We start from the raw sequence: 12,595 nt of genomic DNA, 5'->3' as shown, positions 1-12,595 counted from the left end.
CATAATGCAGTTAGTGTGGCTAGTAGTTCTATGGCTGCTTGGTGTGGTAGTATCTCAAATGTGTCCTATAGAGATAGAGCAGTGTAACTATGCTACCAGCAGACAGGACACTAATGATGCTGTGACTGAGACTCTTGTAAATGTTGTCTCAACCATTGTGGGCACCCCTATTGAGGAAGGAAGTGAAAGAGAATTGTATGAAACTGTTTCCACTGGGTTAGGCATCAATGCCACTTCAGAAGGCTTTGTTCGCTTTCAGGAGGCAGTTAATGAGATTGCTGTGGCTAGTCTACAGGAATGTTCCAGGCCAGAAAGTGAGCGAGTGAGCCTTGATAATGTTACAGACCTTGCAATGACTTTCCACCAGTTACTGAATAACAGTAATATCACTGAAGCTAGAGAAGTGTATGGTAAACTTGTGTGTCTGCTAAGTTTATCACAGCAGCCTGAAGTTGGCTCAAGAAAGAAGAGACAAGATGATGAATCCAAAAATCAGAAGGAACTGGATGATTTTTTTGATAACCTGGAAGGGGAAATTCTTGCCACCATATTTGGGCTTCAATACACCATTATTAATTTGGATGGCATGCTACATATTACCAGGCCCACTTTGGCCTTTGTTGTAGATGATACTGGTAGCATGGGTGAAGAGATTGCATCTGTTCAGCGTCTCATTAGATCTTTTGTAAGGACCGAAAGAACCAATCCAGTCTCTTATATATTAACCACATTCAATGACCCAGGTTAGCAAATAACTGCCATGTATGGTCCTATTAGTGTAAAAGGTGCATGTGCATAATGCATGAAAAATAGTTTAAATTGATAATATGCTTTTTGTATATCACACTGGCTTCTTGGGGTCTACAGCACACTAGGACCATAAGGTGTACTTTTTGATTTGCATTTGTGTTATCCTATCCTAGAGGTTGGTGTTCCAATGAAGTACAGGTCTGATGATCTTACTGAGTTGATGGCTCTTGAGGCGGCAGTAGATGCGTTAGATGCTGATGGTGGAGGAGATTGTCCTGAACTGGGTATGAATGGTACCCTGAATGCTCTCAGCCTCAGTAATCCTGATTCCAACATTATCATACTAACTGATGCTGAGCCTAAAGATATTAATCTTACAAGTGTGGTAATTGAAACTGCAAAAATATTACGTAACAGTATTCATCTGTTTCTCAGTAATCCTTCATGTGGCAATACTGACCCTTATGTTGAGTTGGCTAATGCAACCAATGGGATTGTAGTAAATTCCATTACGGATTTTGAGGCTTTTGCTGACTTTGCAGATGCTGCACTGACATTTCAATTTGAAGTTACAACTGGTGGTAGCAAAAGACAAGTAGATGACAAGTGCCTACGATTTGTTGTATCTGTATTTACTGTAGAGGTTCGTATTCTATTCATGGCTAGAAATCACACTCTTAATATCACTATTCCTGATGGTAACATGACCTCCTTGCACATCAATGATTCTATTGGAGTGTATTATGATGAGCAACCGCAGGTAGGACATTACCTGGTATGTAGTGACAGTGGGGAATTTGAATATGCTCTGTCTGCTCCAACTTTACTGGATTTGTTTGTAGAATACTTGGATAATGAGTCCTCCAGTACTCAACCTCCATCTGCAGGTCAGTATTAATGGATCTTGCATGAATTCCTAATTTCTTTTAAATTTTTTATACACAGGGACAACTACAACTGTACTTATTACAACATCCAGACTAGAGGAAATTTCTCTAAACAGCTTGCTTAGTTTAATACTCATTGATACAGAGAGTGGTGAAGAAACATCCTCCATTCCATTAGTGTTGTGTAGTGGATTTCTGACAGGAGAAATTATGATCCCCAACTCACTGTTTCAGTATCAACTAAGGGGCACTGATATGCGTGGCAACATGTTTGAGCATATGTCAAATCGTCTTGTCACTTCAACTTCACCTGATGAAAGGATTACTACACCTCTCAACTGTCCATCCCCTCAACCATCTCCGACCCCTTCGAGCACTCCTACCCCATCAAGCAGTCCTACCGGTCATGGAGCTGCTACTGGCCTCACCCCAGTGGTGACCATGTGCTACTTTGTAGCCACAGTAGCACTGCTTATCCTCATCATGTAATCTGTTACCAACTACTTCTAGACCACACACTCACACATATTTTATGCACACATTGGTTTGTATTGACTGAGTGTATCATAGGCGGATCTGAGGGGGAGCCAAGGGGTGCTGTGCCCCCCCTGGCCCTTCCCTTGCCCCCCTTGGACTCACAGTACTATATTGATACCAGAAACTGGAATCATTCACACTGTATTCAGAAGTATAGAAAGCCAATGGGAAAATAGAAGACAACAGTTATAAATATACTTTACAATTATACTGTACACTGTAAAGAAAGTAAGTTTAAGTTATTGTGCCAAGATCGAGATACTCTAATAGAGCAGTCACTACTCTAATAGAACAGTCACAATTCTAATGTCATAACAATACTAGCTACACCTTTATATTTTGATTTAGTACACTTTACCATCAAACAGGTTTTATCTCAGATAGGTTAACTAATCTTTATATACATTGCAAGCATACACGTTTTAGCTAAATGTTACCAAAAATGCTCCCAAATTCAAACCTAGGAGGTCTAATTTTAAATTTTTTTCTCTAATTACAATCTTAAAATTGTATGTCTATCATTCATCCAGCTATACTGAATATAATTATGCAACTGAGTATAACCTGTGTACTAGAATTCCTCTTAGTGGAATAGACACTGTTGTACACTAAAACTTTTTGCCCCCCCTTGGCCCCCCCTGACAGTGCCTCCTAGATCCGCCTATGGAGTGTATGTACAGCTATTAGAATGTACAGTTTGTGAAGCAGTTCAACAGTGTATCTACAGATGACATAATAACAGAAATGGATAGCAACTGTTGCAATAATACATGCATATTATCATCAAGGTTGTCAGTCAAGAGAGGCGTACTAGATAAGTATACGAAGTTAACTGAAATATTTCATCATTTAGTATCATATCTGCATATTGCATGCCTCTGTGAGTCTACAGCATTGGAAAAAGCAGACATAAGACCTGTGTATGCATTGTAACACTTCTGAAACCCTATCCCAATTCCATATTACAGTTTTAGTATTAAGCCTTACTATACATGTATGTACCTTAATATAAAAATTATTATGTTTTCTGTCTATCACTGCTACATGCCATCATGCTCATATGACTTATATACTCAGTGTTTGTTCCATACCAACACTCTTCTTGGAATGGCCAGAATGAATTCACTGCTATTGGCTTACTCGTTACGAAGGAGTTTTTTCTAAAAGGAAATGTACCAAAATACTGATTATGTACTCATGTGGTATGACCAGACCACATGTCAGTTATCCACACATGTTGAGATACCATTCTATACATGTTTTGCTTGTAGTTCTATGTCACGTGTGTTGTGATTTTACATTTGCATACATACATTCATGGGGAACAGCACTGCTAATTGCTGAGCTCAAAATATATAATGTAAAACCAGGTGTTGTGTAACTGATGAAGTACAAACCTTCCACCTAACTTCACTGATTGCTAACTTATGCAGTCAGGATATTGAATGCACCAAATAATTATATTCATGCACCATAGCCAATCCTGACAGAATAGTAACTATAGCCAGTTGTTGCATTTGTGAATACAGTAGAACCTCTATTATGGACATTTTGGGACCCAGAATTTTTGGCCACTTTTTGCTGTAATATATAGAGGTTTTCCTCTTTTAGAAGTAAAAATGTGTTAACCATACCTGTTCGGACCAAAACTTTTGTCTTTATTATGGAGATTTTTTCTATTGTGTCCTTTATTCTGAGAGCTTGTTAAGAGAGGTTCCACTGTACAGTGGAACCCCTCCTGTTCCACACACATTTTTGGGACGCTTCAAAGTGTGGGGTGGCCTAGCTGATTTCAGCAAGGGATACGTATAAAATTAATGTGCGTATACACCAAATGAATGGGGCCATGGTGAAGTGTCCTGATTATCGAGGTGTCCTGATTTCAGGGGTCTAAATGTGTCCACACAAATATACAAATAGAACCATGGACAGGTGTCCTGATTATCAAGGTGACTTTATTAGAGAGGTATTCTGATTTCAGGGCCTAAATGTGTATACACTAATACAAATGGTAACATGAATAAGTGTTCTGATGATTAGATCATCAGGGCAAGGATTCTGACATCACCACTGACGACACTTGGTAACCTGTTCCACATACAAATGGTTGATGGAAAAAATGAATGTTTATATGAGTCAACCCTGGTAGCTGGCTGAACGAATCTATGAGGATGGCCTCGGGAGATGTTGTTTAAGTTGGAGTAAGTTAGTGGTAAATTAGAGTTTCAGTAGTCCGAGCAGTAGTCAGTATTATGTTGCATGTGAAGGCCCTGCTGAGCCCCCTCCGACACCACTGATCGGATCCATGTACGTGCTTCTATCTCTGGCTGTGGCCTGGGTACAAGTTGCCACAGACCAGTCACCTGCAGGAGCATCTCGCGCATTACGAATTAAGGACAATGACGTAGATATACGGATCACGTGTTGAATATTCTGTACAGTAAATGCTTGTTGGAGTACTTCATCACTGTGTCCGTGTAGTAGGAGCTAGAGCAGTAACAGGCTTTAAGATGGCGTCTACAGAGGCACTAGCTGCCGGTAAGAAAGCTGCTGCAGTAGCCGCTGTGGATGAACTTGTGAAGGTATATCATATTCTTTATAATGCCTATCACTTCATCCATCACGTGTGATCGTTTACGTGTCTGTGCGTCGTGCGTGTATAAATGAAATGCTGATCCCGGATACTATACAGTTTCGGATATGTGTATAGTAGTTGCTGGTTTCATACTATACATATATAGCACATTGCACACACAATTGTTCGAATGCATAGCAAAAAGGCTCCCATATCCCCAGTCCCTTATCCAATATGAAATCCTAGTTCTGACCGAAATACAGAGAGCAAATTACTGTGTTAACATACCAGAAATAGAGCAGCATAACTTAAGGGGGTGGCACTCCAATCTTCATACACCACAGTAGTTGAGATACTTTTGGAATTATAACATTAACCATAATTTACAAGAACTTGGCCAAGAGTTAAGTACAGATTTTTTCAAGGTTCAAGGCTTATTTTTTGACTTTGACCTCAGTCAAAGATCAGAGTAGTCGGTACCAATACAACCATTTACGACCGAGATCAAAAATTTTTGATTGACAAAATGCTTGACAATTCAGCATATAAGCCTCATTTTGTGTACAAGTTGGCTTTCTAGAGTGCTTGATAGATTGTTTGATCTGGACTTGGTCCCTCAAATAGGAGATTCAATGTATTGTGCAATAAATTGTTAGACAGAACTGATTGACAATAACATCACATTGCAGCCAAGAATTCATAATATTTGTGTGTGGATAACCCAAATATTGTGATAATGTAAAGTTGCAACGCTAGAGATAATGGAACAATAGCTTTTTTTTGTGGTGATTCATAAAAGTTTGTGAAACGACTGTTGTATCCAGAGTCTTATGTCACGAAGAAATTGTGTAGAAAACAAGATGATGTGAATTAATTGACGTCTGTCTGAGTTGAGTGCCATACAGTAATATGTAAATTTTTTTGTCCTTTATATTTGTGAGGTCCAAAGCTAGGGCTTCTAGGGTTTCCTATTTATACTCTAATACAACAGTCACTCCAATAAAGTAGTCATATTTTTGCATTCTGTACAACGTTTTGTTTTATGCATTGATATTCTGAGAGGAAAATGTATATTTCAGAGATAATTTTCTCAAACTTAGGATGTGGACTCTGCCCTACTTTAGTGGGGAACTCCGCAATAGGTTTAGTCCCATTTGGGGAAGGGAGCACAGAGCTACTGTACTATACAAATTTTGTACCTGTTAATAATATACTGATGTTGCACTATAGCCTGTTGGGCCATACAACACACTACCATGGTGCTAGAATTGTTGTAACCGGGTCAGATCACCTGGGTCATCCTAATCAACAGGGTCACATTATCTGGGTCTGAGACCCAATTGGATCACGTAATTAACTTGATGATGCAGAGGTGTATTATGCGTCATAGTCTAGCCCTGCTGCAGCCCAATTTGTTTAGTGAGAAATGTTTTCAGGCATACGTGGAGCCACACCAATTTATCAGTTGTAGATTTGCATTACTTCATGTCCATTGCTGTCTGCAGGCTTACGTGGAGCCATGCTTACTAATACTGTATGAGCCATAGTCTAGTCTTACAGCTGGCCAGCTTCTTTTATAAACCACTTAGTGAGATTGTGTGGTATTGTCTATAGGCATATGTGGAGCAACGCTGATTTATCAGTAAGGTGTGTTTGAAGTTTGTAGGTATGCAGGTATGCACAAAGTCATGCCCACTTATAGGAAACGTATTTTCGCTCTCTGTAAGCAACTACACTAACTGACTGAATAGTTAATTATAAACTTACCTGTTTAGTTAATACACTAGTGGAACACCTAAAATGTAGCTCTTGGCACGCACCTCAGGTTTTACATCCAGGCCAAATCCGGGTCAGCAGTACCAGGAACTCATCCTGATCAGTAGTTGTGCTATGATGAGCATTCCTTTAGGTATCTGGATTTCATTAGATCCGGAAACATTTTTTAGTGTCCACACTTCTATTATTATTGGAAGGTCTGATTACCTCTGCCACCTGGCTGCCTAACCCCAGTCTTCTTATCATGTTATTCCCTATATTGGAGAGTCCAAACTATTAGGGACCAAGATATTGTCTTCTGCAAAGAGGTATTGATCATCTAGTTCCGACATTACTGAATTTTTTATTTAAAAAAAATTATATGTAAAATATGTAAATATTTGTTGTGTTTGTTTGTATTAGTTTGAGTGTGTGTGTGTGTGTGTGTGTGTGTGTGTGTGTGTGTGTGTGTGTGTGTGTGTGTGTGTGTGTGTGTGTGTGTGTGTGTGTGTGTGTGTGTGTGTGTGTTTGTAAGAAAAGAGATAGCTTAGCAACAATGGATTTGAGTTAAGTAGTACTGATACAACATGTGTAACTTGTTGTAGCTAAGAACTATTTACCTGAAGGGTCACCTTTTTTACAACAGATGTCATAAACTGTGCAAGTAGTCACTGTAGTGTTTATAATCCATCATTCTGTAGCCAATATATTGGGTATCTAGCTAGTTCTATAGTACAAAAGTTAACAATGAGGATCACAAATCACAAAGGTTTGCAAAAAAAAGAGAAAACAGACTTTTTACATTATCATGTGGCCATACAAATAAACAACAACATTTGTGTACTAAGTGACCTGTCACCTTAATAAGGTCAGGAAATTTTAGCTCAAAGGTGGAAGGTTTTTCAGTCCTTCAAACAAAAGGTCACTTTGTGTCAATGACACACACCTCAATAGAATTGTGTACTGGACTTGCTGGATCTGTGATGTTTACATGTGATAAAGTCTAAATAAAGATTTAAGGAACAAGATGCCAGTGTTCCCCAACAGTTGGAATGGCTGTTGATTGCTGTTTCCTTGTTCATCTTTTTGCTGCAAATAGTCATATATTCATTTCATAGTGTTTATTCAGAGAAAACACCACGTATGCAAATTATGGAAAACATAATTTGTGATGGAGCATTGGGTAGGGCTGTGTGCCAAGCTGTGTTAACTGATTGTTCACAAGGACAGGGAACAATGGCAGCGTGTGCAACTGTGGAATAAGCAGTGAAGTAACACAGTCAGATTTACACAGTGATCAGATACCCCTTTTACTATACTTTCAAGATTTATGAATAAGACTTGATTCTAAGAACTCTACAAGAGAAATGAACTGTGTAGGGGTAGAGATAACAGAAGGTGTGTAAGAGGTTTTGGGAAGCACACAACATGGAATGTACTGTTCACACTTATATATTTCGTATCAACCTAAGGTGTCAATGTTGACATTTCTTTGAAATCACAAGGTGGATGATAATGTGTGGCCAATCTCCTTTGCACAATGATGCTGAAAACTTGTCTTCAAAGTGTCTTGCTATATAGTATATTTGTGATACTTCAGTTGCTAAAAATATTTACGCTTAAATTTAATATCAGGTAAATTGCTACTAGATTTTTCATGTGGTTGTGGATTTTATTTAAAGTTCATTGAGGAAGACACTACATCAAAATAGAAACCTGAAGGTGCACTGTGGTATATGCGACTTTGTGAGCTGCATGAATGTACTATTGACTCTTAACCACTTGCTAATCTAGTAACATATAGCAAAGCTCAGCTCCCCTGCCTAGAATATTCAGTTGTTTAGTGCACCTTCACTATAAATATTTGCTTGTTTCAACTAAATGCTTAATAATGTTGTAATGCTCATTCCTGCCTGGAATTTTGCATGTAAGTTTATCTGCTATATAATAGAGTGTCCATAAACAAGCTAATTCACCAGCTGTGTATCATCATTTGACCCAGTCACTGCATCATTCTGGCATCTGTAAGTTTATTTTTTAGAAATTCTACTATTTAAATTTTGGTATGTTGTACAAAGCCATATAGAACCTCCATTGTTGTTTGCACGTACAGCCATGCACACTGTCACCTTTTTCAGACATGGTTACTGCCTAGTTGGCCATTGCATTTAGAAATGGAGAGACTTGGTCTGACTCACTCAGTTGGTTTATAGCAAGGCGCTACATGTTGTGCCAGCATTTGTCTTGTGTGTTCAGCATTCTCATAAATACAACAAAGAGTACACAACTATAGATGGTAAAATTAGTACAGTTCCATTTACTCCACATCCGCTCGATACAATGATTGAACTTTACTCCCCAATCTGTTTATTTGTCTGCGGCTTGTTTAAGACATTAGTCCTAATTCAAAGCTGAAATGTTAGCATGAAATGAAATTTAAGTCGATTCTGATGTCCTGTGAAAGTATCTGTGTACAGCATGAATCAGCTCACCAAAGTTTGCATAGAGGAAGGGATTGTGTGGGTGTTGACATATGGTTGATAATTTGTGGAGAAGTGATTCTTGGATACCTTATAAATGATGTATGTTAGGTTAGTGCATCCAACACTCCCTTGGCTTTTCGGACGACTTCATGAATATTTGTACATGTAGAATTATTATCATTTGGATGTGTCAGACAAATTGGACACTTCTAAAATGACACTAATTCTAAATGGTTCAGATATTCATAGAGTCGTCCAAAACCACCTCTGGACTTGTTTGACACATATATGTTTCCCCCATGTCTCCAGTGTAGTTGTGTAAATGGAGCCGAATCGAGGAAGAATAATTGACAAAACAAGTTTGTTGTGACTTGTGATATCTGTCAGGCTAACACTGATTCTAGTTTGGTCACTTTGAGCTGCTATAAAAATAATACCATCAGTATATTCATGGTCCATTCTGTAGTTCACCAGTTCATTTATTTGATTAGAGTATTATGGCAGCCATATATATTAGCTATACTTATAAACAAGACAGTGATGGACAAATCAGCCAACCAAGATTATCACCTGTCATCTACTGGTCACATAATTGTCTTGTGTCATAACTTATTATCTCGCAATGTCTCCAGCTTACTAGATTACTGAACCCTGTCAATGTAATTAAGCAGAATTGGCGACATGAAAATTTCTGAAAGCTAACATTTTAATATCTGATAATAGAGTATCATGAGTGCCAACAACCCAAAGATAGGCACCACTGCGTCTTGAATAGTAGATTGTTTCAGTGGTTATTAATTTTGACACATGATTTTCATCCACCCTTTAATGTTCATCTTATTTGGCCCATTTTTTACTTAATACTATTTAGGGTGGGGGATAAAACTGTCACAGATTAAATTTATTTTTGCTATTGGATAGATATTCTAATATTTAGGTTGTAATAAGTAACTTTATATGGTGGTGTATTGGAAGTACAAAGTTTATGCTAACCACTTGGCTTTCTTATAATAGCAATACAAGAATGGTGTCTCTTATATTTTTTTAGTTTTTTTTCGGCCACATGTTATAACATAAGGATGGTTGCCTTGGGTTGTTAATTCACTTAGCGGACACTTAGCTGGCGCGTGCCATTATATCCACTGTACTCATCCTCCAGCATAACTTTGTTGGTTTACACCAGTAATTAATGCCAAACAAGGACCTGGGTTTTCTTGTATGGCCAGTGTTTTTAGTTATATTGTGCTAGGGGATCTTATCCTATTTATTCTATTTTCTATGGGAAAAAGGATTAGCTATGTTTTTTCATGTGCTGATGCAACCAGAAACAAATGCTGCTGTTGAATAGATACATGTATTTTGCCAACCCTTGATAAAAGAATGCTTTTCCTTATTCAGTTAATTTGATTGACCACAAATGGTTTAAAAATTTAGTGACAAGAATAAACAGTAGCAAATGTCTAATTCCAATTGTGGTGTGTGAATACTTTTAAAAATATCTATTCAAATTTAAGTGTTTTCTTTGTGCATAAGTCACTGTAAACAGGTTGGCACAGCAGACAATGGTAACTGTATAATGATAGATAATGGACTTTCTGAGACTTGATATGTGTAATGTGTGTATTTTACTAACCGTGTTAATCATCACAATGGTTAACATTATAGACACTGGTGCTATTCTATTAGTTGTGGGCTCGTACATCAAAGACTTTTGGTTACCAGCCCACATCACTTATTGTTGGCATTGGTTTCATGTGTTGCTAAGGAGTGGCCACTAATAAGATTTTATGATAATAGCTTGACAGCAGTTGAGCACAATGAATATCTCTATTAATAACTAGGCCCTGCCTGGCTGCCTGCAATGGTTATGATTTACCTGAGTGTGTAAACACAAGTGACTGTGCTTAATGTATACACACGCGCACACACACACACACACACACACACACACACACACACACACACACACACACACACACACACACACACACACACACACACACACACACACACACACACACACACACACATACTAGCAGAGCTGCATGAGTTGCTGGATTATATAATTAGATGATTGTTTGATGATGAATCTATAGGATAAGCAAGCGTTGGGGATAGGAAGTGGCTCAACTATTGTGTATGCTGTGGAGAGGTTAGGTAAGTATATAGTTGGTGTCACTGGTATTATTATGAATGGAACAGTTAGTGGGATTCCCATGTCTGACCACATAGTATTATGTAATAGGAGAATGGTCAATTTCATGCAACAAATGTGTTGCCATTTTTAATGATACCATCTGTCTGTTTAGCTGAGAAGGTCAAGACTGAAGGCCTAACAGTGAAATGTGTCCCCACATCTTTTCAGGTATATATGCAATTATCCAATATTTTTCCTTATTGTTAAATTTGTAATTTAAAGGCACGTCAATTGATTATTAACAATGGATTGATTTTGAGTGATCTCGAGCAAACACCACAGGTATACTCAGTTGTGCTGTATAGTTGTGTTGTTATGTTTAATATCATAATTATCTAGTTAGACTTGGCCATTGATGGTGCTGACGAAGTTGACCCGAAATTGACACTAATCAAGGGCGGGGGGTAAAGGCCTGTAGTTTAGTATCATATTATGTATTGTGTGTTGAAACTGCAGTGGATGCCAAACCCAGGAGAAGATTGTCGCAGCCAATTCTAAGAATTTCGTTGTAATTGCTGACCACAGCAAAGGGTCAGATTTCTTAGGCCAAAAGGTACAGACAGCTTAAACACTACATCAAAAGCTTTTTGTTATGACATGTTGTAAGTACCTTATGTAATATGTAAGGGTGTGTTATGTGATTTGTCTACCCTAATCAACCCACACCTAGTAAAATATGTCTACATGTATTATATAACCCAGTGGAAGCAAGGTGTGCCAATAGAGGTGCTACCTTTTGCGTATAAGCCTGTCAAACTGACAATTGAAGAGAAACGAGGTGGAAAGGCTGATTTACGAATGGCAAAGAGCAAGGCGGTAAGTAGTTACTATAATTTAGTATTTTGATTGAATTCTATATAGGGACCAGTAGTTACTGATAACGGGAATCTGATCCTGGACTGGAGATTTCCCGAGCAGGTATTGTGATATCATTAATTCTCAGTGACTGTGTGTATGTGTTCATATTAGGTACACTGACTATCTAGGACAAGTTCTTGTAGTGTTGTAGTACAAACAAATTACATGGTTGACTGCGGTATCACTTTTTCTAGGCTTCCACAAACTGGGGAGAAACAGCTAGTTGGCTTGTGCAGATACCTGGTAATAATATAACAATTGCAAAGAAAACACTTCTTATATTGTGTCATACAGGTGTAGTGGAGACAGGCTTGTTTGTAAATATGGCATCAGTTGCATACTTAGGAGCAGCAGATGGAAGTGTCACAAAAAGAGTCTCTAGTAGCTAGCTATAACTGTAAACAGCTTCATTGTAATTCGATATCTCTTTTTAGCTAGATTTCATTGCTGTACAAATACCTAGAATAGTTAATTCAAGGTAATAGCGCAGCGTGCCGGGTGTAGCTAATTCGTTTTGCAAATACATTAATTTCTTGTGGGCGATCGTGGGTGC

At 38.2% G+C, this 12,595-nt stretch overlaps 2 protein-coding genes across 4 annotated transcripts; both read left to right on the top strand.

The window, feature by feature from the left end:
- The first annotated feature begins 4 nt into the window (after positions 1 to 4).
- Positions 5 to 2,196, top strand: LOC136236207 (hemicentin-1-like). 2 transcript variants are annotated; one of them, XM_066026332.1, is made up of 4 exons: positions 5 to 743; positions 924 to 1,510; positions 1,593 to 1,637; positions 1,696 to 1,885. In XM_066026332.1, the coding sequence occupies exons 1-4, from the start codon at positions 5 to 7 to the stop codon at positions 1,732 to 1,734; spliced, it is 1,410 nt and encodes a 469-aa protein (XP_065882404.1). In that variant the 3' UTR covers positions 1,735 to 1,885. The 2 variants fall into 2 exon arrangements, with proteins under 2 accessions (XP_065882404.1, XP_065882403.1); XM_066026331.1 differs by having other exon boundaries at positions 924 to 1,637; positions 1,696 to 2,196.
- A 2,368-nt stretch (positions 2,197 to 4,564) lies between these two features.
- On the top strand, positions 4,565 to 12,507 carry LOC136236202 (ribose-5-phosphate isomerase-like). Of its 2 annotated transcripts, XM_066026323.1 has the most exons (10): positions 4,566 to 4,756; positions 11,084 to 11,144; positions 11,297 to 11,352; positions 11,407 to 11,466; positions 11,524 to 11,588; positions 11,641 to 11,737; positions 11,887 to 12,000; positions 12,046 to 12,102; positions 12,237 to 12,285; positions 12,337 to 12,507. In XM_066026323.1, exons 1-10 carry the CDS (start codon positions 4,619 to 4,621, stop codon positions 12,429 to 12,431), a joined length of 792 nt encoding a protein of 263 aa, XP_065882395.1. In that variant the 5' UTR covers positions 4,566 to 4,618; the 3' UTR covers positions 12,432 to 12,507. The 2 variants fall into 2 exon arrangements, with proteins under 2 accessions (XP_065882396.1, XP_065882395.1); XM_066026324.1 differs by lacking the exon at positions 12,337 to 12,507 and having other exon boundaries at positions 4,565 to 4,756; positions 12,154 to 12,287.
- Positions 12,508 to 12,595: the final 88 nt, after the last annotated feature.

This window comes from Dysidea avara, chromosome 10 (genome assembly GCF_963678975.1).
Source record: "Dysidea avara chromosome 10, odDysAvar1.4, whole genome shotgun sequence".
Taxonomy (NCBI): domain Eukaryota; kingdom Metazoa; phylum Porifera; class Demospongiae; order Dictyoceratida; family Dysideidae; genus Dysidea; species Dysidea avara.
Note: the sequence above shows the minus strand (reverse complement) of the source record. Positions and strands in the feature narration are given on the sequence as shown.